This window comes from Acomys minous, assembly GCF_964271855.1.
Source record: "Acomys minous genome assembly, chromosome: 5".
Lineage (NCBI taxonomy): Eukaryota > Metazoa > Chordata > Mammalia > Rodentia > Muridae > Acomys > Acomys minous.
In genome coordinates, this window is record NC_140494.1 from 105,667,058 (window position 1) to 105,694,330 (window position 27,273).

The window sequence follows — 27,273 nt, forward strand, 5'->3', positions numbered from 1 at the left end:
AGGGAAAAGCAAAAACCCTTTGGCTTTGACAGCCACCGCCACAAGCCTTTCCGCCTCCCCAGCCTTTCTGGGTGCTGGGAGCCGGGAGCTGGATTTTGGTGGCCTGAGTAGCCGACGCAGCCCAGGAGCCGGGAGTCCCTGTCGGTCCCCACGCTGCAGAAACCGCCTGGGAGAGCCCGAAAGCTGCGGGCTCCGATCGCCATGCCCGCCCCTCCCAGCCCCCTGAGGGGCCCAAACCCCAAGCTGAGGCTGGCGGCCGCCGTCCAGATGTAGCTGGGTCCAGGGTCGCCACCGTTCTCTCCTCTCGTGCGCTGTGGATTTCTCCTGCCCACTCTCCGCCGCCTGGACCGGCAACTGAGTGAGGGGCCTGCAGACTCTGCAGTTCTGATGCCTCCAAGGCCGCTCTCCTGAGAGAAGCCACCACCACGCTGACTTAGGGGCAAGCAACAGGGACAGTCGCCGACCGGAGAGCCACAGGCCCGGGCTCACCATGGCCCCGGCCTTGCGCTGGCTCCTGCTTTGGGTGGGCTCGGGAATGCTGCCTGCCCAGGGCACCCATCTAGGCATCCGGCTGCCCCTTCGCAGCGGCCTGGCAGGGCCACCCCTGGGCCTAAGGCTACCCCGTGAGACCGACGAGGAACCCGAGGAGTCTGGCCGGAAAGGCAGCTTTGTGGAGATGGTAGACAACCTGAGGGGCAAGTCCGGCCAGGGCTACTATGTGGAGATGACCGTGGGCAGCCCCCCACAGACGGTAAGTTGGTCAGGCCTTGCAGCCCTCCTTCCTGCATGGTAGAGGGGTGACAGGGGAGGGATGAAGCAGGCTGCCCTGCTAAGATGGTTTGCTCAGTGGGTGCAGCAAGGATGGGCCCCCTCCCAATCTATTCCTCCAGGTTGGGAGTAGTTCTTCCCTTTCCGGCCTTCCTTCACTGGTGTCCCAGTCCCAGGGTCGACTGTCCTCTCACTCCCACTGCCCCATCCTTACCCCCACCCCCAAGGAAAAGCACTTCAGTGGTGACACCTGACCCTGGGGAAGGGCCAGGTACCAGGACACTGTAACAGGTGTCAGCAACCTCTGGCTCTGGCCAAGCTGGAGCCTCTCATATTCCATCAGCCAGCTCTCCCCCTTTGTAGTGTTCTGGGGGAATCTGAGGTCCCCACCTCCTTCATCGCCTTGAGAACCCAAGAATCCTGGCACCAGTTGCATAAATGGGCTCCTTACTCCCATTCTGGGCTGCCAGAAGCCAGCGAAGTGGGAGCCTGACAGACAAACATGCAGCCGCCAAGTCCCAACTGACTCTGGCCTCCTTCAGCCCCTTCTTCCTCTTCTACCCGCAGTCCCCACTCTTTACACTCCCGCCCCTCCCCCACCCATGCCTCAGAACATGGCCAGAGGGAGATAGCTGAACTGAGAGGCCGAGGAATGATAAAGCCTAGGAAAGGAACCAGAACCCTCTTGCAAGAAAAGGGTCCCGAGGTGGAGGGGCATGGCGGCCATGGGGAACGCACTTTTCACTGTCTTCTTCTCGTATTTCCCAACAATTGCCAAGGTAGGTAAGGTGGCTGGTGGAGGATGTGTCCTCTGCCTGTGCTGCCTGGGAGTGTGGGCTTGAGTCAGCTACCTTCCGTGTGGGGTTCCTGGCTGACCTCCGAGTGCATCTGCCGCCTCTGTGGGCAAGTCTGGGTACTGGTGGCAGTGTGATTCTGCATATCCTTCGGCGTGTCACCTTGACTCCTGTAGATCTCTGTGAGCTACCCTCAGTGGCTCCAGTCTACGCCCACAAAGCTTGTCCAAGGTGGGTGTGGAAAGGTGGGAGTGTGCTGGGGTCAGGGAAGGGACAGTCACACTTCCTTTAGCTCAGCTAGTTGGTATGGAAGAATCACAAGACCCCCCACTTTCTTGTTACCTGACAGGAGCCAGCCTTGCTAGGTCCATGCCACTCAGGCTTGCTTTGGGGGCTCTGCAATCCTGCTTCCCCACCCCACCCCACCTCACCCCTCCTCTTTGCTGGGCACCAGAACTTCCCAGACGTAGTAAGGAATCTATGTATGGAAGCAAAGTCAGAGCTAGAATTCAGTCTGTGCCAGCAGAAGGCACGGTGGACATGGGGAGGCCTGGGACTCCAGTGATGCACTGTGCAACTGCGCGCAGGTCTGTGATACAGTCAGCAAGGACTTTAGGGTCAGAGATGCCAGGAATCCCAGCTCTGCCGACGACCACCCCCAGCTTCCCTTTTCCCAGCCTTAGGCAACTTATATAACCTCTCATTGGCTATTGCCTTATCTTTAAAACTGAAAAATGAGATCGCCCTTGCAAGATAATTGTGAGGATTAAATCAAACCATGTAAGGGGGAGATGTCTAGAAGAAATCACTGTGTTAACTGACCTCCAATAAATATTACCTCCTTCTCCTTAACTGGCCCCGCCACCTTTGCCTCTTCTGTACTATACAATGAGACATAAAATCTGGACCAATGTGCTGAATACATGTGGAAGTGGGGGACCAGTTACCGTACTTCCCTGATCCCTTGAGATGCAGTGTAGGTGCTCCAGCCCAGCCCGTGGCAGCGAAGAGTTGTTCAGGACTAGTCAGTGCCTCCTCCCTCCCAGCTGGAAGCTAGAACAGGGGTGCGGAGGTTGCACAACCAGCCCTGGGAATCCTGAGTAGGGACACTCTGGTTGCATGTGGCTCTGACCCAGACTCCAGCCCAGCCAGCCTCTGCCCAGCAGCCTGTGAGAAGGATGATCAGTCTGCTTACCTGATGGGGCTATCAGGAGCAGGCCATGAGCGTGAGGATGGCAGGGTTCTGTGAAGGAGGACATGTGGTACTTTCTATGCTTGGGGGGGGGGGCATCTAATCTACAAAGAGATGGATGATTCGCCTCTGCACTAAAGGCTTTAAGAGGGAAGTGAAATCGATGTTCTCCTTCAAGGTCACTCATAGGCTTGAGAAAAGTGATGGGCTGTAGATGCTTGTCTTTAGAACCTGTTAATTTAGAACCTGTAAATTCTCAAGACCCTGCCCTGGAGCCGAAGAGGCAAAGTTTCTGGTGTCTTAAGCTTGAGAGGCACTGATACATGGAAGAACAGAGAATGACGCTGAGGGTAGAGTTGACTCCGGAGACTTCATGGAGTAGGTGTGCACTGAGTGGGGTCCTGGAAGATGGAAAAGAATGAGAGCTCTTCCCAGTCAGGACCTGGCAGGTCTCCCAACACCCGTAATTGCTCCTTGCCTGCTTCCCACTCTAGCCCGTAGACTACGAGAAACAAGAGATGAGTGAGAGAATGAGCTGTGTGTTCGGGCTTATACATGTTTGTTCAGGAAGACAAGAGAAATCCAGGCCGGTTGATATTACAGGTCCATGCTGAGACCAGATCAAGTTGGGTAAATAAAACGAAGCCAACATGTCAAAAAGCCTTAAATGTCAAGCTATATGGCTTGGACTTCAGCTCTGTGGGGGGAATTGAAATCGTTTTTACTGGAGAAGGATGAAAAGCAAGCAAACAGATGTCTGAATTTGAGGAAGAATGGGATATAGCGCGGCAGAAGGCAGGAGCTCACTTAACAGTTCAGGAACAAGGTGCTCTGGAGGAAATGGTGTGAGGATGCAAATGGTCGGAGGGAGAGAGGAAGGAGGCCAGGATGCAAGGAACGTCCCAAAGTAGATGAGCAGGCTTGTGACGTCATGTGAAGGGTGGAGAAGGAGGCAGCGGCAGAAGTGATTCTGATTCTGACATGGTGGAAGTTGAAAGAATCAGGCTATTGGTGGAATAGGATACAGGGCAGGAGGGCGTGGCTTCGTATGTACAGTTGGTTGTTTTGTTGTTGTTGTTTTTATTCCGTCTGCATGTTTTAGTTTGTTCTGGTTTATTTGCTGCCTTCTCCCACCCCCATCTTGCTATGTAGCCCTGGCTAGACGCAATTCATGGTCCTTGTGCACAGCCCTCAGCCCAGGAGGATGAGAAGTGTATGCCAGCACACCCAGCTTCTTATTCTGTTCTGTTGATTTGCTCATTTTTTGAGACAAGGCCTCACTGTGAGGCCCTGGCTGACCTGAATTTACCATGTAGACAATGCTGTCCTCGAACTAAAACATATCCACCTGCCCCTGCCTCCCTAGTGCTAGAATTAAGGGCATGTGCCACCAAGCCTGACACATTTTCTTCTTTATTTGTCCTTTGTCTCTGCAGTTACACACACACACACACACACACACACACACACACACACACACACTGTACTATTCACAGCTTTCAGAAGAAGAAATAGGCTCTGAAAGTTAAGCCCTTGGTCAAGTGGTGTGTCAGTAAGCTGAGACCCTGCCTTATTCTTTGTTCCCTCTACAATGCTATTGTCTTGGGGCTGGAGAGATGGCTCAGTGGTTAAGAGCCCTGACTGCTCTTCCAGAGGTCATGAGTTCAAGTCCCAGCAACCACATGGTGGCTCACAACTATCCACAATGAGATCTGGTGCCCTCTTCGGGCCTGCAGTACATGCAGGCATAATACTGTATACATAATAAATAAATAAATAAATATTTTTTTTTAAAAAAACCAATGCTATTGTCTTGAATAGTCTGCTGAGAGCATCCCTCCGCTGTCATGTCTCCCTTACAACTGTGTAGTGTGTTGTGACTATTGTTCCCTCCATCAAGCTCTTGGGACTAGGGCTGTAGCTAAGTGGTAGCACACCACCAGCCCAGCACGCGCATGGCCCTAGATTCACTCCCAGCACCGCGAAACTTACAGTTCACATCCCTTTTCTTTTAGTTAGTTAGTTAGTGTCTGTATGCATGTGCACCTACCACAGCCTGCATCTGGAGGTGAGAAGACAACTTGTAGGAGCCAGTTCTTCCCTTCCACCACGTGGGTTCCAAGGACCAAACTCAGGTAGCTTGTCAGGCATGGCTGCCGGTGCCTTCACCCGCTGAGCCATCTCACCGGCCCCAACGCTCATGTTCTAATATGTATGAGGATTCCAGCTCATTCATCTGCTGAGTGAATGGCTACATGAGCTACAGGACATTTAAATAGAGCTGTTAACTGGACTTGCTGACTCAGTTCCTCTAAAGGCTGAGGCAGCAGGATCCCAAGTTCAAGACTTACCTGGGCAACAAAGTGAGTGCAAGGAAGTTTGGGTTATAGTGCAGTAGGACTGCACCTGCTGGCATGTGTTCCACCCCACTATCAGCTGATGTAGCCTAGGCTGGCTTCAAACTCATTATGTAGCTAAGGATAATGTTGAATTTCTGACTCTCTTGCTCCCACCTCTCTAGTAGGATTATAGGTGTGCACCAACATACCTGGTTTAAAGGTTGCTGGAATCAAACTCAGGGATTCATGCATGCTAGGTAAGCATCCTACCAAATGAGTTGCATCCCCAGCCCCAAACTGGTTTTGGTTGGTTGGTTGGTTAGTTGACTTTTCAAAACAGGGTTTCTCTGTGTAACCTTGGCTGCCCTAGACTCACTTTGTAAACCAGGCTGGCCTGGAACTCACAGTGATCTGCCTGCCTCTGTTTCCCGAGTGCTGGGATTAAAGGCGTGCGTCACCATGCCCGGTTTATTATCAAGAAAAGGTTTTAACCTTATGTAGGGGTGGGGCACATTAGCAAGCCCAGCAGTTGGGAGGTAGAAGTGGATCGGGAGTGAAAAGATAACTCCTCAGCTACATAGAAGGAAAAGGAGCCATGTGGTGGCACATTCCTTTAACCCTAGCACTTGAGAGCAGAGGCAGGCAGATTTCTGAGTTCAAGGCCAGCCTGGCGTACAGATCAAGTTCCAGGACAGCCAGGGCTACACAGAGAAACCCTGTCTTGAGAAGAAAAAAAAAAGTGAGAGATGAAGGCTTTTTAAAAAGGAGAATGGGGGTTATGGAGATGTCAGCCAGTAACGTGCTTGAGGGCCTGAGTTCAATCCCAGGACCCACAGTAAAATAAGATGTCCATGTGGTCAGTGTTTGCGATCCCAGCACTGGAGAGGCAGAGACAAACAGATCCCACTGGCCAGCCAGCTCAGGCTACTCAGCAAGCTCCAGATCAATCAGAGAGCCGTTTAAAATTAAATTAAAGAAAAAAAAAAAGGTGTATGGTGGACCCCTGGCCCCAAATGTGTGTGTGTGCACTTCTGGCTCCTTGGTGCTGAGATCCCAGGCATGAACCACACCTACTTAATCTCCCCAGTTTCCCATCCTGCTTCATTTCCACTTAAAATGAAAAGATGCGCCTCACTGCAATAGGATAAGCATCATTGGCCTAACACTGAAGACTCATTTGTTAGGAAGGAAAGTTGGTGATAGTCAGTTCGGTATGATAAGTGTTTATTGAGCAACTACTGTGTGCACAAGAGAACCGAATGCCTTTGTGTACAAAAGAGAAACAGTTCCAGCCTTTGGAGATCTTATAATTTGGTGTGAAACATGGATATATAGACATCAGTAGCATCTAAGAACAGTGAGTCTAGCAAGTGCCCACAGCAAAGCAGCTACTTCTGATAGGGTAGGGGCTCCCTGCTCTGCTCTGTGGGAAGAGGTGCATGAGCTGTGGTGAGAAGCTGCAAGCTTTAAGGATGCGGTGGGGCTGCATGGAATTGGCTGGGGCGCTGTTCTGGAAGCAGCTGGCAGACCTCATAGGCCTGTGAGAGAGGGGTGGTGGTGTCTAATTTTGGTTGCAGGAAAACAACTTTAGTGTGGAGGAGGGCTTGGATAGGGTAGTGTGTGAGACGAGCATCTGTTAGGAGGCAAAGGCCTGACAAGGGAGCTGACAGTGAGTGGAGAAAGGAGGGAAGGTCTCAGGATACTGGCAGTCACAGTTTAGTTCGCGCAGCCCTGCTCTGTCACTGTGAGTTAAGGGGTGAGAGAAAGGGCAAGGGAAGGTGTTGTTGGTTCCTTCTCCTTAACTTCTCAGCTTGTTTGTGTAGGTGAACCACAAAGGGGCAAACGTTTAGCCAGGTGGTGGTGGCACACGCCTTTAATCCCAGCACTCAGGAAGCAGAGGCAGGTGGCTTGAGGAGTTTGAGGCCAGCCTGGTCTACAAAGGCTTTCCAGGACCGCCAGGGCTACAGAGAGAAACCCTGTCTCAAAAAGAGGGAAGGGGCAAGATTTTAAAACCTAATATGGTTTACCAAGTACCATATATATTCCTTTCCTTTTTTGGCTAGGGGAGCTAGTGAGACAGAGCTAGCCTAGAAATTGTAGCCGCAGGCTATCCTAGAGTTCACTGTACTTCCCAGGCTGACCTGGAATGTGCAGTCATCTTCTTACCTCAGCTTCCAGGGGTTGATTGCAGGTGGGGCCACTGTGCCTGGCTTCCATAGTTTAATGTTGAGGCCTAGGTGTTAGCATGATCATTTTGTTGATAAGAAAAATGAGGCTGAAAGAGATTAAGGAAGTTTTGTGCAGTGATCCACTAGGATGAACTCAGTGGGAGTTCAAGTCTATGTCTTTAGTTCCAAGTACTAGCACTGGGCTAATTTTTGTTTTCTTGCCTTGAACATGTAAATTGACTTGCAGATGCTGCTGGTGAGCCATCCTTATGGTGAACCTGGCAACAGCTGACCACAGACATCTGGACACTGGTGGGAGGACTCAACCAGCACACTTGGGATCACCCCAGAGTCAGCAGATGAACGTGTTCTTTGAGAGAACAGAGAGAAAAGAGGGCGATGAGGGGAGGAAAAATATGAGGTATAGACAGGGAAGGAAGAGATAGAGCCTTCCTGGCCATCAGAATTAGAGGCCTTCCTGGGCTACAGGTGGCCCCAGCCCTTCCTATTGTTTCACACATTCCTCTGCCTGCCAGGCTAAAGGCAGATAGGTTCATTTGGGAGAGGCGGAAGCTGAAAAAAAGAGGTCCCCTGACTGAGCAGTTCTAAGCAATTCTAGTAAAAAGCAAAGGAGAAAATTCTAGTTGAAAATCCAGGAAGAGATATCCCAGGGAAGCCCCATGAGAGTCTCTCTCTGCTGTAAGCTATCTCTCTGGGGTGACTGTGCAAAAACCAGGCTGCTCTCCTGGTCCCAGAGAGAGGAAGGCACTCACTGATGTTGGTCCACCATGTCCTGTTGGGTCTTAGGAGAGTGCCATGGGTAATCTGAGGAAGGATGCTGAATCATTGGTTGCAAGGGCATGCTGACCCTGGGGTAGAGGCTCCTAGGCTGTTCCTGCAAGCCTCCAGGACTTCTGTGGCTGCCCTCCCTGCTGCCCACTGTAACCCCATTGTGGCCAAGATGGCTGCCTTCTGCTGGAGCCTCCTCTCAGGGTCAGTGCCCCCACTGCTAATTCCTTTTCAGGGCCTGTGGAGATCTGCCAGGGAACAGGGAAGGTGAGCCCTAGCTTTCGCTGGTGGGTGAGCACGAGTCAGGGGCCAGCAGGGGAATGGAGCTTATGTCAGAGGAAGGACTCACTGTCTGACAGAGAATCAGGAAGCAGTAGCTGCTCTGAGGAAGGGTTTTCCAGGTGGGTTCTACAAAGAATGTAGGTACAAAGAGGCCTCAGGAACCAGCTACGGGATGGGGATGCAGTTCTGATAGATTGCGAGGTTAGTATGCATGAGGCCTTGGTTCCATCCAGGGTTTTATCCACTGTGTAAAGATTGCCCTTGTATTATTCAAATGCTGAGTTCTGTACCCAGAGAGTTGAATACAGGCTGGACTTGGGTATTGTCATTTTTATGAATCATCTCCTACCTCAGTATTTTGTAAACACTGTTCTTCATCACCTTCTGATTGGTTGAATAAAGAGCTGACTGGCCTATGGCAAAGGCAGGGGAGAATAGGCAGGACTTCCGGCAGGGTAGGAACTCTGGGAAGAAAGAGGGGAGGGAAGATTCACCTACAAGACATCAAGTAAGTCAGACATATGAAAATGAAGATGAGGTAACAAAACCACATGGCAGAGCAGAGATTAATATTAATGGGTTAAGATAGGTTATAAGAGCTGGTTGGGAACATGTGTAAGCTAAGGCCTAAAGCTATTATAAATAAATGTAAGTCTCCGAGTCATTATTCAGAACTGGGGCAGGCGTATAGTTTTAATCCCCAGCACCAGGAGTAAAGTTTAAAAGTCATCATGTCAACTAGACATGGGTGGGTTTTTTTTGGACTCTGTCACCCCACCTCAATAGGATGTACTGATAGATATCAAAAGAATTGGCAAGGAGGCCGGAGGAAATGGAATACCATGGCCAAAGACAGAAGGGTGTCCTGGATAATTTGGTTTGGGATGACCAACCCCTTTAGAATCCCTTAAAAAGCTGGGGTGAGCTGGGGTGAGCGATGCTTGGACCCAGGTACCAGCTACTGGCTGGAGAGCAAAGGGAGCAGAGGACGTAGCTAGTGAAAGAAGTCTGTGTGCCCGGCCGGGGTCAGCTGCTTTGTTCAAAGTAGGAGAGAGCTGTTGGCCAGATGCCATTTGCAGCTGCTGACTCCAGGCTCCTCGTGCCCTTTTCCCTGCCCCTTCCCTCAGGTTTGGACATGCATCTGTGGAAGAGATCTGATGAATCTCATTTAGCAAGGGCTGAGACCAAGCAGGCCTAGAGTAACCGTGGCTGCTCTAAGAACCACAGAGCCCCAAGGAGATTCAGGCTATATGCATGGGGCACAGTGGCCTGCAGTTGTCATGGCTACTTAGTGATTTGCTAAGGCCCTGAGTTTGAAGGAAATGAGAACCATTGTCAGTGTAAGAAGTCAACCAGTTATGGTGGCGCATGCCTGCAACTCTAGCACTTGTGGGCAGAGACAAGAGTCCTGCCATGAGTCTGAGGCCATTCTGGCCTGCACAGACGCTCCAGGCTTGTCTTGTTTACAGAGGAAGACCTGTCTCAAAAAAAATAAAGTGGTGTGAACACCTGCTGGCACTATGGAATAGGTAACAGTAGATGCTCTGTTCAGTGGGAGAGGCAGGCAGTGAATCAATGACTAAGGTTTGGGGAGTGGTGGCCAGAGAAGTCAGGTGGTGCTGAGGACTCGCAGGAAGAGGAGCTTTATCTTGCCAGACCCTTGAGAGACAGAATATTTGACCAGGACTTGAAAGCTGAACATGCATCAGGCACACAGCAGGAGAACACGGCAGCTAAGAAAAGAAGCTGTGTATCAGTGCCCAGGCAAGGTCAGCATGCTCCTCAGCAACATCACACGACCCACATCGAGGAAGGGGAGAGTGGCAAGAAACACTCCTTGGGAGTAGCCGGTGGTTAGTCAGTAGCTCCCGATGTTAAGGGCCGCAGGACCTCATTCTGATAGATTGCCTAACACTGGGGGGGGGGGGGGGAAGGGGGGGCACAAACTGCCAAACTACCATGACTTAAACTGCAAGTCATTTCTCAGGCTTCTGTGGGTTGGCTTGAGGTCCTCCTGTTTGAACTTATTCACGTGGCCATATATAGCTGGCAAGTCAGCTTGTGGCTCCACGATGTCCTTGAGGCAAGACTTGGGCTGTCACACAGACTCTCTGGCCAAGGTACTAAGACTGCAATCCCTGTGGGCAAGGGTCTTGCTAGCCCATCCTTGCCTTTGCTGATGTCCCACTGGCCAAGCCCAGAGTCACTGTGGAGGGAATGACACAAAGGCTTGTGAAATCACCACACACTTCCTCTCCAGACAGGAGGGACCAGGAGGTCAAGAAGATGAAAGGCCACACTTAAGGGTTGGTTAGAGCCGGTAGAGGCTGGTACTGGCTTTGTGGCTTGTCTGTAAGATGGCCACATTGCTCATGCTCCCTGGGTCTGCTTCTTTCTCTTCAGAATGGAAGCTTTATACAAAGGCTTGTTTTTGCTTACCTCTCATCTCTGAGGTGCACACAGAAGAAAACAGATGTCCTTCTTTGGAAGGAAGACTTGGACGTAGAACCTCTGCCCTGGAGGCCTGCAAAGGCTGCAGAGCCTGGGATAGGCTGCTAGGAAGTTCGTGGGGTACAGGAAGTTTTGTTTTGTTCTTTTACTATATTGGGGACAGAACTTGGGCCCTTGTGCATGCTAGGCAAGCGGGTTAACCTGAGCTAACCACTAGCCTACATGGAAGATTCTTAATAATCTAGTATTGTTCAAAAGTGAAAAGTACATTATCGGGGGCTAGAGAAATGGCTCAGAGCTTAAGAGCACTGACTGCTGCTCTTCCAGAAGTCCTGAGTTCAATTCCCAGCAACCACATGGTGGCTCACAACCATCTATAATGAGATCTGGTGCCCTCTTCTGGCGTGCAGGTGAACATGCAGGCAGAACACTGTATACATAATAATAAATAAATCTTTTAAAACAAAAAACAAAAAAAGAAAAGTACACTATCTCTCCAGGCCAGGGGACAGAGGCTCTGGAAGGTTCCCCTTTATCCAGAAGATTCTGAGCTATGCCTGTCTGTGGGATTGAGGGAACCCAGAGCCCACCTCAAATTTGCGAGCCTCACATTTACTGCATCAGGTAAGATCTATTGCTGAGCACAGCAGAGCAAACCTGGGAACCTGGGCAGGTGTGCTCTCCCTGTGGGGCTTGTTAGCTCTTCCCTAGAAGCTGCCTTCTCTCAGAGGCCCTCCTGGGAGCACATTTGTTTGTTAAGTGATTGGCACTGACCTAGTCCTGACCCCAGGTTAAATCTCCTGGGCATGGGACTCCTCAGCCTCCCTAGGCCAGGGGACGAGGAGAGAGAGAGAAAGCTACAATACAGGTGGCCTGAACTAAGCCTCTCATGTCAAGACAAGGAGATGTGTAAAGAAAGGAAAGCAGACCGTAAAACCAAACAAGCTGTAGAGCCTCTGAGGAAATTTATTCCCCCACTGTCCAAAAAATATTTTCCCCCTAAGAAATACCACCAGGCATGGTGGCACATGCCTTTAATCCCACTACTCAGGAGGCAGAGGCAGAAGAGATCTCTGTGAGCTCAAGGCTAGACTGGTCTGCAAAGAAGTTCCAAGACAGCCAGGGCTATTACACAGAGAACCCCTGTCTAAAAAAAGAAAGAAAGAAAGAAAGAAAGAAAGACAGACAGACAGACCGACCTACCTATTGCCAGTTTCTAGGATACCCAACTAAGGCTAGACTGAGGATTTAAAGTTCTTAGACACAGGAAGGTGATAAGGGATCGTATAGTTAACCCTACAGTTAAGGGAATGGACCCTGGTCTTCCTCCCAAAGGAAGTCTATGCTAAGGCTTGAAGATGAGGAAGGAAGACACAGCCGAGAAGACGATGGTCCAGGCCGCTTCCTCTGTGGGAAGGACCCATAGCAGGTAGGAGCAAGTGAGGTGTGGTGGGGCTTGGAGGCATGCCTGAGGCCGAGTGTGCAGGCAGGGCAGGTTGGAAATGCCCCAAAGGAAGTGTGTAAGCCAAACGTTTTAATAGTGAGAGGCACCTACTGTCTTGGGAGGGCGACTTGGTCACATTTGGCCTTAGGAAAGTTACTTAGGCCACAGAAGACAGAAAGGTGAGGTCAAAGGCAGACCTGTCAAGACAGTTGAAATTAGGGGCTGGAAAGATGATGGTCCAGTGGTTTAAGAGCACATGCTGCTGTTGCAGAGAAGGTTCAGTTCCAGGCACCCACATGATGGCTCACAGCAATTTATAACTCCAGTTCCAGGGATCTGGCACCTTATTCTGACCTCTTCATCCTCCTGCACAAACATGGTACACATACATGCGTACATATAACATTATGTGTTATATCACGTGGAATGAATATATATTATTATGTATATGACAACTGAGGTAGAGAAGCCCTGTGATATCCCAGGGTGAGATGATGCCAAGGGGCGGGGGGCGCGGCAAGGAGATGGGAAGGAACCGAAACAAACTTTATAAAGGATGATGACTCCACAGGACTATGGGAGCACTAGAGACAGATATGAAGAAGGTGTTTGAAGAGTCTCTGAGGTCACTGCCTCACAGAACAGACCGGATGGTGCCACCGCTTGCAATACCCTGAAGAGGGCCAGGTGGAGGTTGGCTCTGGTCATCCCTGCTTTGAGGTGCTGATGGGAAAGTGTACTGGGAAAGAAGCCAAGGCCAAGCTGGGGATGTGAGCCTATGAGGGGGACAAGAGAGGACCCGAGAGGTGACATGGTGACATATGAAAGATCTCTCGTGTTTGTCCCTGTGAAATCATTGGTAACTGTAGTAAGGGCTGCGTGATAGTGGCAGGATGGAGGCAAACCCAGTTTTAGAATGGGTTGAGAAAGAGTGGGAGGTGAAGAAAGGAAGACAGCTTGGCTGAGAGCTGAGGTTGTGAAGAGAGGGGAGCTGGAGGCGGGGTGTGAGATTCGGGAGGGGTTGTGTTGTTTTTAATGAAGAGACTCGGCATTTGTAAAGGCCAGTGGGAAGAATTCAGATTCCATGGAGTTGGGGTGGAGGAGCCGGATGGAGCACATGTAGCATGATGGCTGAATTAGCCTGAGGAAAAGGGGATCCAGTCTGGCAAAGGAGCAAGGAGGGAAGTGTGTCCCCAGGCCAGATGAAAGCTGGGGCCTGGAGGCTGAGCACAGGACTAGCTGGGGCAGCCCCAGGGCCAGGAAGGCTAGGGCTGAGGAAGCCTGGGGTGGGACCTGGGCCCAGGAGATAGGAGGCTTCTGCAGCTCCCCCTCCCTCCACAGCTGCCTGGCTTGGCAGTGAGAGTACTACTGGGTAGCTTAGCTCCTGCCTCGGGCCTGCACCAAGCTGAAAGGGAGAGGCAGCCAAGAGCTACCCAGGGGCCTGAGTTAGAAATGTTGAAAGACAGCCCCAGGAATCACTTCTCAGCAGCAGAGCGTGCATAGCGGATCAAGCAGACACTGCCACAGAGGGAGCCGTGGTGTTTGGCTGTTTTGTGGTGCAGAGGGACAAGCAAGAGCAATAGCAGTCTGATGCTCTGGAATGGGGGGGCAGTCTGGGGGGGGTTGGATGGAGAAGGTTGTTCCTTCTTGGACTTAGGTCTGATTGCCTGAGAGAGACTTTCCTCCTCAGAAAGAGTAAGGCTGGGACTGGGAGGATCGTACCTTGTGGTAGAGAAGGGAGCAGCCTGGAGAGGGCAGACAGGAAAAAGCCTTGTCCTGGGATAAAGGTTCCTTTCTATTGTAAAGCAGTTGCCAATGTGCTTGAGCTGGCCTTTACATACATTGAGTAGTCCCCCCCCATGCACAGGCTACAGGGACTGTGTCAGGAGCAGACCCATTTCTGGTGCTGGGAGCTAAGCCCTAAAGGTACAGAGCGTAGTCCTGAGAAGGGGGCGGGAGGATGAAGCCTTTTAACCATTAACCCAGTTGGTTGAAATCTGAAATCTGTGGAGCCTTCCAGCTCTATTGATTTTTTTTCTGAACACACAGCTGCTATTAACTGGTGGCTGCCCAGAGACTAGGGAGAGGCACAGGAGTAAAGATGGGGAGAAGGGGGCAGGGAGGTAAATGGGAACCCAGCCAGGAGCGGGAGCTGGGGAGGAGGCCTGAGGCAGGGTCCGAGGGTTGGCCACCAATGTAGAGGAGTCTTTGGGGTGGTCAGGAAAGCTGAGCAGGCACTGGGAACAGTCAGGCACTGCCTAGCCTGGAGTCGCTGGGAAAGGACCTGGCAGACAGGACAAAACAAGCTCAGATGAGCATGATGACCTGCTTACTGTGACTAGGTCAGAGCTCTGCTGACCTCACTGAGGAAGGAAGAGAAAGCTCTGAGGCCAGGCGAGAAGCTGAGGTGCAGGTCTTTGGAGGCCAGAGAGACTGACAGATTGCTGGAAATAAGCCCTGCTCCTCAGATATAGCAGAAACACAATGGTCTGATGTGGCTGAGGGAGGGGTCAGGCCATCAAAGCCTTACCGTACCAGGCCTGCTGTGCACTCTGCACTCTATGGCAATCACAGCAGTGACGGTTTTATCTGTGAGGTGGCTAAATAGGAAGATGAGGACCCCTCAAACTAAAATTTGCCTCTGGAGATAAGTTTGAAGTGTGTTTGTGTGGTAAAGAAACAGGGCTGCTACAGCTTGGATCTAAACCTCAAAGGACCACATCTTCATCTTGGTGCCAGTAAGAGGAAGTTAGGTCACTGGGGGTACACTCTAGGAGACATGAGAACTCCAGCTGTCTGCTTCCTCTTCCTTTGTGTCTTGACTGTATGAGATGAACAGGTCTCCTCTGCTTTGTTGGCACATGGCAAAGATATGTGGCCTGGTGCCCACAGACTGAAACATCAAAACCCTGAGCTGAGCAGTAGAGGTTGGGAGACAGGAGCTAGCACATGCTTGTAAACTCAGCACTCTGGAGGTGGAGGTAAAGGAAAGATCAAAATCCTTCTTAGCTACATAGGAGCTCAAGAGCCATCCTGGGTGATGGGAGGCTCTGCCTTAAAAAAAAAAAAAAAAAAAAAAAAAAGGAAGGAGGAGGAAAAGAAAAAGAAGAACAGGAGGAGGAGGAGGAACCAGGAACCCCAAATAATTTTTACAGTTCTCAAGTTGCTTTTGGGTGTTATTTCACCATGATGGAAAGCTAAGACAAGGCACAGAAGGAAAGGTGGAGTAAGGTGTGGTCTGCAAATGCATAGACTTCACACTCTCCATAGGATGCATACACTGGCAGATTTGTGGGCAGAGTTTTAGCTACATGATAAAAAAAAAAAAAAGGACATTTTTATAAGTCCAGGTGAAGGGGTCAGTAGACTTGAACTAGAAGTGATCTCCAAGTTTGAAAAACAATATAAAAACAACAACAAAAACCCTAAACAATCTGTACCAGGGTGGGTGACCAAACAGACGAGACTGTCAGAAATGTTTTTACTTTATTATTTAGTTAAGCAACATCTAAAATCAGTGATGAGCACAAGTAACCAAAAGCAAATTAAGATACAGTTTGTCTGGATTTTTCACGAAATTTTACATTTTTTACATCTTTTAAATTTTACAATTTAAAGAGAATGGTACACGCCTCTTTCAAAAGAACAAGAATATTATTCGTTTCTCTAAGAGGACTCAGTTACAAGAGCAGGGGACAGGATAGAAGAGATGTTAGGCGAAAGCTGCAGAGCAAGGAATACAGACACCCCTGTCTGTACACTCTTAGCACAGGACTCCTGCATCTCCATTCTTTCTGATGATGACACACAGAAGCTTAAGTAACTCAAAGCAGAAGCCACATTATGGGGTATGGGGTATGGTGTCCCAAACACACCTGGGTACCAATGTGCCTCTCCCCCCATCTTTCCTTGCCAGTGCCAGATCCTAAAATAGCTCCTCTCAGAAATAGAGAGAATGACCTAGGCTTCCTCCTGGACAAGTTAGGGAAAGGGAAGGGGCAGGTGCTAAAGATGGAACAGCTACAGCAGAGCCCACTTGATGGCAGAAAGAGTGTGGCTCATGACAGCAAACACATGGCATAGAGAGATGCAGGTACAGTCTTTGAGGCCCAGGAGGACCCCCAAAGTCAGTCTGTGGCCTTGGTTCCAGGGCTGTAGGCCTAGCTAGTCTTATTTCATGGAAAGTTCCAGTAGGACCACAGGTCAGTGAGTCCAGAGTCATCTGTCTGCAATGTCTTCCCTCTCCTTTCTTTTGACAGCTCAACATCCTGGTGGACACGGGCAGTAGCAACTTTGCAGTGGGAGCTGCCCCACACCCTTTCCTTCATCGGTACTACCAGAGGCAGCTGTAAGTCCTGGGGACTGGTGGGAGTCGGGGACTTTCCAAGGAGCGAGAGGGTGCAAGAACAAGAGCCCTTCTTCCTGCTAGAGAGGGAGGAAGCAAAAAGAGGCACCTGAGCCAGGGAAAAAAGACGCAGCATGGCTGAGGGATGGTCATGAAGTGCTCGCATACTGACATGGGGCAGCTTCCCATGGGAGTGAAAGGGGGAGGGAGCAGTCCCAAAGCTCCCAGAACAGGAAGCATCTCATTCTGTCTATATGGCCAGGCAATAGGGCCAAGCTTCACCCATCGTCCACAGTTTAGAAGGCTGAACAGGTTACAGTGGTTAGTGTCTTTCGCCGTGTTCTCATCTAGAGGCTTAAGCATGATGAAGGAGCCAGGCATGATGGTGGACACCAGTAATTCCAGCATTTGAAGGACTGCTGAGCCCAATGTAGGCTATACAGCCACCCTCTCAAAAAGAAAAAAAAAAGGGGGGGGGGGCTGTAGAGATGGCTCAGTGACTAAGAGAACTTACTTTGTAACCAAGAGGGCCGAGTTAGAGTCTCTAGTATCAACTGACAAGCCTGGCACAGCTGCCATGGCTGTAACCCCAGCAACAGCAGGCTGAGACAGGCAGATCTGCGAGCTTTCTGACCAGCCTAGCTCAAACAGCCAACTTCAGGCTCAGTGAGAAACTCTGTCTCCAAAAATAAAATAGAGGGGGCCTGGCGTGGTGGGGCACGCCTTTAATCCCAGTACTCAAGAGGCAGAAGCAGGCAGTTCACTGTGAGTTCAAGGCCAGCCTGGTCTACAAAGTGAGTCCAGGACAGCCAAGGCTACACAGAGAAACCTTGTCTTGATAAACAAACAAACAAACAAACAAAAGTAAAATAAAATGGAGAGCAAGATTATCTTCTGGCCTCAGCATGCACATCTGTGCACACATGTGCACAAACACAATATATAACAACAAAATTACTCTTCAGTTTTTTTTAAAAAACTTTTTTTCTACTCTTCAGTTTTAAAAAGCAAAAATATATGAAAGAGTCTCTCATGACCCCCCACTGAGCTGGGCTCAGCTTAGTGGTGGGAAGTGGGCCAGAATGTGTTTTCAGGTAAGAGAGACAGTGAGGAGTGATGTGGAAGGCTAGTTATACAGGCACAGTGAGGATGTGGTGAGGAGACAGCTAGTGCTTGAGGCGTGTCTGTGTCAAGACAGGAGTAGAAGCTTATACCCTAACCTGGGACGTATAGGCAAGTACAAACCGTCGTTGTTTCCCTTTTCCCTAAGAGTGCAGTTGGGGAAGGAGCATGGGTAGGATCAGTGCAAGGACATTTGTTCCAGGTTCTCATCAGTACCACCACTGATTAAAGCACAGGTGAGGACATCCCATAGCAAAGAGTAGGATTCCTCCGATGCTGGATTCCAATGCCGGATCTGCCGAGACGTTTGTTCAAATCTTCTCCATGTTGTTACATGGCTTCCACAGTCATCTTGCCACCACTCAGATGGTACCACTGGGTCCCAAGGCAGCAAGAGTCAATGGCTCCTTTTCTCTGGGAGCATGCTGGAACTGGAGTGGGGGAGGAGATGTGCAACAGATGTCTTTGTCACAGCCGCAGGCACAATGCACAAAGCCCATCTTGTTCTTCATAGGCTTGAGCTCCAGGTCCAACAGTATGGAGACACAGGAGAGCAAGCCCCAGCTAGGCTCCCCTCATCTGTCTGCAGGGTTGCCTTGCATTCTGTTCTGGGTGATAGGCCTAGGGCTGTTCTGCTAAGCAGATTCTAGAATGCCATGAAGGGGGCATGTGGTAACATTTGATGACACATACCCATTATAGCTTTGCAGACACAGATCTCTGCCTCCTTTTTGTAGGTCCAGCACATACCGAGACCTCCGAAAGGGTGTGTATGTGCCCTACACCCAGGGCAAGTGGGAGGGGGAACTGGGCACCGACCTGGTGAGCATCCCTCATGGCCCCAACGTCACTGTGCGTGCCAACATCGCTGCCATCACTGAATCGGACAAGTTCTTCATCAATGGTTCCAACTGGGAGGGCATCCTAGGGCTGGCCTATGCTGAGATTGCCAGGGTGAGAGAACCAAGGCCCATTACCTGCATGTTGCTCGCTGCATGCCACATGATGAAGGAGTCAGGAGAGAGAAGGGGGAAGGATGGACTAAAAGGGTAAACATGGGACTGGAGGGATGGCTAATGAGCACAGTGCTTCAGGAGAACCTTAGTTTTATCCCCACAGCCTACATTTTCAAAAATGCATACAATCCCAGCTGTGGAAAGCAGGGTCAACCCTGGGCCTTGCTGGCCATTAATCCTAGCCTACTAGACAAGTTCCCATACAGTGAGAGACCTGCCTTAGAAACCAAGGTTGGATAATCTGGAGAGATAGCTCAGTGGTTAAGAGCACTCGCTGCTCTTCCAAGGGTCCCAGGTTTGATTCCTAGCACCCACATAGCAGCTCACAACTACCTGTAACTCCACTTCCAGGAGATCCAATGCCCTCTTTTGGTCTCTCAAGCAACAAGCACATGCATGTACAGGCATATAGGCAGGCAAAACACCCATACCCATAAAAAAAAAAATTTTTTTTTCAAGACAGGGTTTCTCTGTGTAGTCCTTGGCTGTCCTGGAACTCGCTCTGTAGACCAGGCTGACCTTGAACTCACAGAGATCCGCCTACCTCTGCCTCCCAAGCACTAGGATTAAAAGTGTGTGCCCCGACTGTCCAGTGTAAAAATAAGTTAAGTTTTATAAGAAAACAAGTTAGGGCTTGTGAGATGGCTTGGTAGGGAAGAGCCTTGCCATCAAGCCTGAGAACCATGTGGTGGAAGGAGACAACTGATTCCCTCATTGTCCTTTCTCCTTCACACCCATGCTGTGCTGCACATACCAGTGCACATACAATACATTGATTCTGAAGAATAACATCCAAGATATTACTTTGATTTCCATATATATGTGCGTGTGTGAGCATGTGCGCGTGTCGTACACACACCAGCACCTGCACACAGGAAGAGGAGCAGCTATGATATGTAGAGGAGGAGGGTGCCCCCAAATCTAAAACAGGTTTATCATGTGAGGACGGATGGAAGTTCCTATATGGCCTCATAGCACTTGCCTGTTTGCACTGCAATGTCTCCTACCCTTGCTCAGCCAGATCTCAGTACCTCCTGGTTTTTCCTGAGGAATATCCTCCAAATTTTTACTTTGCCCCTGAGTACAGACAGGAAGCTGACCTCTGTCTGGTAGGGCCCCTATCTGAAGATTTACTCCTGTGTCTTTCTGTCATAGCCTGACGACTCCCTGGAGCCTTTTTTCGACTCGCTGGTGAAGCAGACCCACATTCCCAACGTCTTTTCCCTGCAGCTCTGTGGTGCTGGCTTCCCCCTCAACCAGACGGAGGCTTTGGCCTCGGTGGGAGGGAGCATGGTGAGTAGGTCCTCAGGGAGCCATGTGCCCTCTCCCTCAGGGCCAGGATCAAGAAACCTCTTTACATTCCTAATCCCTACCTCCCTCCTTTCCCTTTACCATCCATTCATTGCTTCCCTGCTTTTCTTGAAAGGAGTTGAGTCACTCATGGAAAGGATCAGAAACAATTAGGTACATTTCAAAGGAAATGAAAATTAGACCTATTAAGATTACTGTCTGACAGTCTGAAAACAGGTATGTAAGGAGTTTGTTAAGAGCATGTTAAGGGATGGTGTCTGTAGCTTCGGCTGGCCCAGAGCTCACTCTAGACGAGGCTGGCCTCAGAGCTGCAGCCTTCCCCGCCTTCCATTTTCCAAATGTTGGGAATACAGGTGTATGCCACCAGACTCAGTTCAAGCCCATTTATTAATTATGACGCCATGAGTGATTCTCCAACAGGCAAAGAAAACTTATGAAAGCAGCATATAATAAATTCATTCCACATTTATTGTGCCACCTTAGGTTTTAATAACTTTCTCTTAAGAGCTATGGGATTTTGATACAAATATTCCTAATGTGTCTCTTCTGAACACATTTAAGAAACTAAAAATTACCATGCACAGGGAATGATGGGATTAGAAAAGAAGACAGAAAAGGTGGTATGGAGATAATCTTGGCACCTCAGGAAATGGCTGATCTTATTACTTGGTTTTGGGTAGTAACCTACTCTCCTTCTGTGCTAGGACATAGGTGTCTGCCTCTTTTTCTCTTAGATCATTGGCGGTATCGACCACTCACTATACACGGGCAGTCTCTGGTATACGCCCATCCGAAGGGAATGGTATTATGAAGTGATCATTGTACGTGTGGAAATCAATGGCCAAGATCTGAAAATGGACTGCAAGGAGGTAACACAATGGAAGGGATTCAAATGAGAGTAAGGGGGTTAGCCCCACAGTGTGAGAGTCACGAGGCTGGAGGAGAGGATGGAGGCACAGGACCTGTGGTGCGGGTAGGACTGGGCCGAGTCACATAGCAGTCCCTAAGGTAAAGAACAGGGCCTGGCAGAGTAGCCTCAGAGCCTGGACCACCCTAGCTTACAGTAGAGTAGTTAAAACACTGACGGAGGCCTTTCTGGATTCTTGTCACTGCCTTTCATGGCCTCAAGCAGCAAGGCAGAACAAAGCTTACTTGCGCCCTGCTGTTACTAAGTGCTGCCAGGCTCCTTAATACTGTGTGTCAGTCTCCTCATCTATGAAGGAGAGGTAAAAATAAACTTTCTCAGAGACTGTAAAGGTCAAAGCCAATATACCAAGTGTTAGTCCCTATGTTTTGGCACACCCCAAATGCCAACATTTGGGGTCTCTTTCCCTAGATTATTTTTCTTTCTACATTTACTAGGGTGGGGATGAGGCATGTATCACAGCTTGTATATGGAGGTTAGAGGATTTTCAGTAACTAGGTCTCATTGGGATGGAACTCACGTCATCATACTTGGTAGCAGGCGCTTTTACCTGCTGAGATACCTCAATGGGCCAGCCCTTTTTTGGCTTTTTGAAATAGGGTCTCATGAACCCCAGTCTAGCTTCAGACTTATTATGTAGCTAAAGTTGACCTTGAACTCCTGGTCCTCCTGCCTCTGAACTCTCAAGTGCTCTTTAGACATACACCACCATCAGCAGTATAGGGCTCAAACTCAGGGCTTCGCACATGCTGAGCCAACCTTCTCTACATTATTCTATATGTTAAATGAGAATACCTACGCTAAAGTACTGGAGGAAGTTACAAGTACCACACAAGGCTTGTTTTAGATTTGGAGAACACCTTCCCGGGTGCAATGGTAAGGAAGTCAGGACTTACTGAGGGCCTGGGATCTGCCAGGGACTACGCCATGCTTTCAGCATGTCGATTTACTTAACCCTTAACAGTAACCTTTGAGGTGGGTACTGTTATTATCCTCACCTTAGAGACAAGGGAACAGGTTCACAGAGATAAGGCAACTTGTCTAAGGAGGTACACATACAAAATGTCAAGCCTAAGTGTCAACCTTAGCAAGATGTAGGCCTAGCTACCAGGTTTACCCCCTCCCAACTCTGCATCGGAAAAGCTCTTCTTACCCTGTGCTCTCCTTCCCAGTACAACTATGACAAGAGCATCGTGGACAGTGGCACCACCAACCTTCGATTGCCCAAGAAAGTGTTTGAAGCTGCAGTCAAGTCCATCAAGGCAGCCTCTTCGGTCAGTGGACTAAGGACGAAATGGTGTCAGGAGTCAGTGACAGTCACACTCCTCAGCAAGCACCAAAGATGTCTATGTGTAGATCTTTCCGCTCAGAGCACGCAGAAGCTGTTGTTGCCCTGTTGACTTAGCTGATACTCTTTCTTTTTTTCTTTCTTTTCTTTTGAGACAGGGTCATTGAACGCAGCCCTTGACAACTTCATGCCTGAGCCTTGCAAATTCTGGGATTATTGGCAGTGTGAGCTGTCATGCCCAGCCACCCTAGCATGAATTTATGGGCCCAGCATCCCACTTTCTTCTCCCAATCCTTAGACTTCAGTCTATCTTTGCCACTTTGAAAAATCCCCTTGAAAAGCAAACAGTGATACTGTCACTGTGATTATGAACACAGGAGGAGAGATGGTGAGACAGCCGATTCCTCACATTCCTCTCTTGTCCACAGACGGAGAAGTTCCCAGATGGCTTTTGGCTAGGGGAACAGCTGGTATGCTGGCAAGCAGGCACTACCCCTTGGAACATTTTCCCAGTCATCTCACTTTACCTTATGGGTGAGGTCACCAATCAGTCCTTCCGCATCACCATCCTTCCTCAGGTATGTCCCCAAGCTGAGGCAATGGGGTGCCAAGAAGACAAAGTATGTAAAGAGACATGGCTTGCTACAACTAGAAAGACAAAATCCATGTCTAGTGGTAAAAGGGTCTTGAAGAACTCAACATCTTAGGGCTTGAGGAAGAGCAAAGTGCAGATAGCTAAAAAGTAGAGAAAGGTGGGAAGTCGGAGTAAGACATGCTCTTACCCTGTGACTGTTTACCCCTAGCAATACCTACGGCCAGTGGAAGATGTGGCCACGTCCCAAGACGATTGTTACAAGTTCGCCATCTCACAGTCATCCACGGGCACTGTTATGGGAGCTGTCATCATGGAAGGCTTCTACGTTGTCTTTGATCGGGCGCGAAAGCGAATTGGCTTTGCTGTCAGTGCTTGTCATGGTGAGGAGGGTGCAGAATCAGTCTGTTCAGGTTATTGCTGTCAGCAGCTAAGATACCTAGGTCCCTTTCTGTTAGGGAAGTAGTAATGGCTAACCAACCCTGTGAAAGCTAAGGCTGAGGCTTACTCTAGCGAAGCCTGCCTGGTGGGGAAATACTATTGGAAACTGATAGCAGTCAGAGCTTCACAGGCTTGGAAACCTAGCTGCAAGAGAGGCTGGATTTTCATGGCGACAGGTAAGTCTACTACATGTGTAAGGGGCTAGACTGTGGTCAACTCAGAACTGTTGACTTTTTGGTAACCTCTTCTACTAGATGGGAAAATAGGAAAGCATTGCTGTTCCCAAGGTCCTGGAAGAGAAACAGTCCTCCCTCTACACTGGCTTTACTGCCCACTAGTCACTCTTTCCAGGAAGGGGTCTGCACAACCTCACTTGGGTGGATTCCAAGGGGTCCCTGTCAGGAAGCTTTCATTGTATAACCCAAACTGCTCAATGACAGTGAGAGCTACCAATTCATCTCCACCCTTTCTCCAGTGCACGATGAATTCAGGACGGCAGCAGTAGAAGGTCCTTTTGTTACACCAGACATGGAAGACTGTGGCTACAACATTCCACAGACAGATGAGTCGACACTCATGACCATAGCCTATGTCATGGCTGCCATCTGCGCTCTCTTCATGTTGCCACTCTGCCTCATGGTATGTCAGTGGCGCTGCCTACGCTGCCTGCGCCATCAGCATGATGACTTTGCTGATGACATCTCCCTGCTGAAATAAAGAGGCCCATGGACAGATGACAGAGATTCCCCTGGACCACATCTGGGTGGTTCTCTTTGGCCACATGAGTTGGAGACATGGATGGTACCTGTGGCCAGAGCACCTCAAGACCCTCACCAGCCTGCCAAATGCTTCTGCCTTGACAGAAAAGAGAAAGCTGGCAGAGTGGGGTATAGGGCTTGTACCTGTAGCAAACAGGAGAGGAAGAAAGCAGCATTCTGGTGGCAGGAAAACCCCTAGGCACCTCAAACTCGAGTTGGAAATTCTGCGGCTTGAAGCTTCAGCCCTGACCTCTCTGCCCAGCATCCTTTAGATTCTTGAGCCCCAAGTATATTTTCCGGCCTTCCAGAAATACTGGTGTCACACCCAGGCTACCCGGCGTGTGTCCCTGTGGTACCCTGGCAGAGAAAGGGCCAATCTCATTTCCCTGCTAGCTGAAGTCATCAGAAGAAAATGCAGTCTGCCAGTGCTTTAGTGATAGGGACTGCAGACACTGGTACAAAGACTGCTTCTTGAGATAAACACAAACCAATGTGATGTAATGTTTGTACTCCTGGGGGCAGTCAAGATGAGGACAGACAAGACAGAAACAGAGGAAGGAGCTGATAGCAAAGCTAGGAAAGGCAGCTTTATAATCACTTTCTAGTCCCAAGTTTAAACTCATGTCCAAGACAGAAGCCCATCTGGACTAAGAGAGGTGTCATTCCCCACTGTGTCTGTGGTTGTAGTCTGAACCGAAATGAGATGGGGAAAGGACTTATTAGCCAAAGAGCTTGTGTAATGTTCTCTTAAAGGAACAGTGCTCATGAGAAAGTCCACTGGACAGATGAATTCCTACTTTGTCAATTCCACTGGCCTCTACCTGCTTCTTCTACATACTATGTGGCACCATAATGTCCCAACCCTGAGGTCCTAGGTGCCCTATGGGACAACAGACTATTACAGGGCTGGGAATTGTTTTCATAGCATAGGTTCACTCCAACCAAGGTGCTAAAAGGAGCAGAGAGGAGAGTTCTCCTATCTGCTCCACAAAGGCAGAACCCTAAAGATTCAATCAGCAGGTATAGGATTTCTTTGCCTCTGCCTGGAATTTATTTTTATTTTATCTTTCTTGCCCAGTGGTACAAAGTGTTAAGATCTTTATGAAGTACTGAGTGGGTTCATTACTTTCTTGCCCTCTCTAATAGCCGCCCTATTTATTTGGCTAAGGCAACATCACACACATCGGCTAGTATTAAACCATGAATGTAAGATAGAGGGCCTTCCAGCTCTATGTCATTGCCTTCAGTATCAAGGCTGCCTGGAGACAGGATGGCAGCCTCAGGGCTTCCTTACTTCCTTCTCCTCCTTTCCAGATAGAGCAGTCTTTCTGTCCAGCTCTCTGCTTCCCCTCCCAATAGTACACGCATACCCAGGCTGGTTCTTGGGCTAGGTAATGGGGGCCACACTCACCTTTTCACTGTCAGTTCTAACACAACAGACATGAAACCAGTGTTAGTGGGAAGAGCTGGATTTTCTGGGGATACCCACTGCATCCTATCCCTATGCTCTACACACTGCTTTCAGGGAGGGGACCTGCCAAGCATGGCACTAGCTGATGGGGAGAGGGAGATACTAGCAGGGCCTCTGGAGGTGCTGGCCCCTGCCAGCTGCCCACAAGCCATAAACCAATAAAATAAGAATAATGAGTCACAGTTTTCCAGCTGGGTCTTATTCATTGCCCTCGCACTGGTGCTGCACTGGCTGAGTGGGAACACCCCCACCCACAGACCGCCAGGAAGATGGAGACTGTCTACTTCCAGCTCAGAACTAGAGTGTAAATAAGCTTCCAGGATCACTCCCATGAAATGAAAACTCAACATTCTGCTTTATAATTTCTACCCATGTTAGGAAAAACTGGCTTTTTCCTATCTCTTTCCAGGGCAAAACAACAACAACCCAATCTAGTTATTTACCCTAGTAACTGGTGATCTTTTTTTTTTTAAAAGGGGGAAATTTGCATTTATTTTTCTTTTGATGGTTAATTCCTTTGTATCATAAAACTATGAATTCTGATGTGTAAAAAAAAACAACTTGACAACAGCTTCTTGCTTGTAAAAATATGTATTATATGGCTCTATTTTTAAAGTTTCCTTAAAAATGACTGGCCTATCTCCACATTGCACGTGGGGCTTCTGCCACTGGTCTGCATGGATTACATCACTGAGGCCCAGAGGGCAACAGGGATGGCAAAGTTGAGTGTTTTTCTGACTGTTTGTCTGCAAGGACAGAGCCACACTGATGAGGCGCCAGCTGCAGGATACACTCTCCAAAGTGTTGCCTTCCTAGGGCTTGCTCTGGGAGACAATTTGATCCTGACTCATTCCTTCTTTTTTTGGCTTTAAAAACTTTCTTTTTCTTTTTGAAGACAGCATCTCATGTAAACTAGGCTGGCTTCAAACTTATAGCAACTTCCTGCCTTTGCCTCCTAAGTGCTGGGATTAAAGGTATGTGTCACCTCTCAATAGAAAGTGTGTGTGTATGTGTGTGTCTGTGTGTGTGTGTCTGTGTGTGTGTGTCTGAGGGAAGGGCTTGGGGTGAGATAGAGTTTCATATAGCCCAGACTAGTCTTGAACTCCTGACCATCCTGTGTCCAGCTCCCAAATGACATGATTATAGGCTTGTGCCATTATGTTTGACTAGACACAATATTCTTTTTACTCACTTCCAATTTACAGTTTTCAGGGGACACTGAGAGGTACTACACAGCCAGAGCCAGGCTGCTGCACATCTGAAGTGAGAATACAATCTTAAGATTACAGGACAGAAAATGAATCCCCCACAGGAAAAGACAAAGGAAGCAGTCTTCCATTTTGCCACCTTCTGTTCAAAATAGTATCACACTGGAGATAAGAAGACAGAAGCACATCATTAACCAGAGAAAGTGGTTACCTGACCGCTAAAAAGCTGAGGACTCAGGCCATTCTGGCCCCCCTGTAAGATGACAAGGTCACCCTGGGAAGTCCAGTCCCTTAAACATGCTTGTCAGTCAACCTGGACAAATAAGGCAAGAGAAATAATTCATCCATGAGCTCATAGGCAAGGAAGAAAACACAAAAGAGAATTTAGTAAGCTCAGAAAGGAGAAAGTCTTTGCTGTCCTAACACAAACTGCTAGATTCAACAAGTACTTCTCAGTCTCAGAATGGGGAAACATCAATTGTTGGTAACATCATGTTGTCCTTTCCCCAGATCCAATTTATTTCTTGATTAACACTTGTTTAATTCTAAAAAAGAAGGTAATTAAAGCC

General features: G+C 49.2%; 1 protein-coding gene across 1 annotated transcript; it reads left to right on the top strand.

The window, feature by feature from the left end:
• Window positions 1-25,681, top strand: BACE1 (beta-secretase 1). Its single transcript, XM_084782657.1, has 9 exons — window positions 1-751; window positions 16,487-16,575; window positions 18,432-18,648; window positions 19,866-20,003; window positions 20,756-20,890; window positions 22,119-22,220; window positions 22,663-22,812; window positions 23,038-23,209; window positions 23,743-25,681. The coding sequence occupies exons 1-9, from the start codon at window positions 491-493 to the stop codon at window positions 23,982-23,984; spliced, it is 1,506 nt and encodes a 501-aa protein (XP_084638783.1). The 5' UTR covers window positions 1-490; the 3' UTR covers window positions 23,985-25,681.
• The last annotated feature ends 1,592 nt before the right edge of the window (window positions 25,682-27,273 follow it).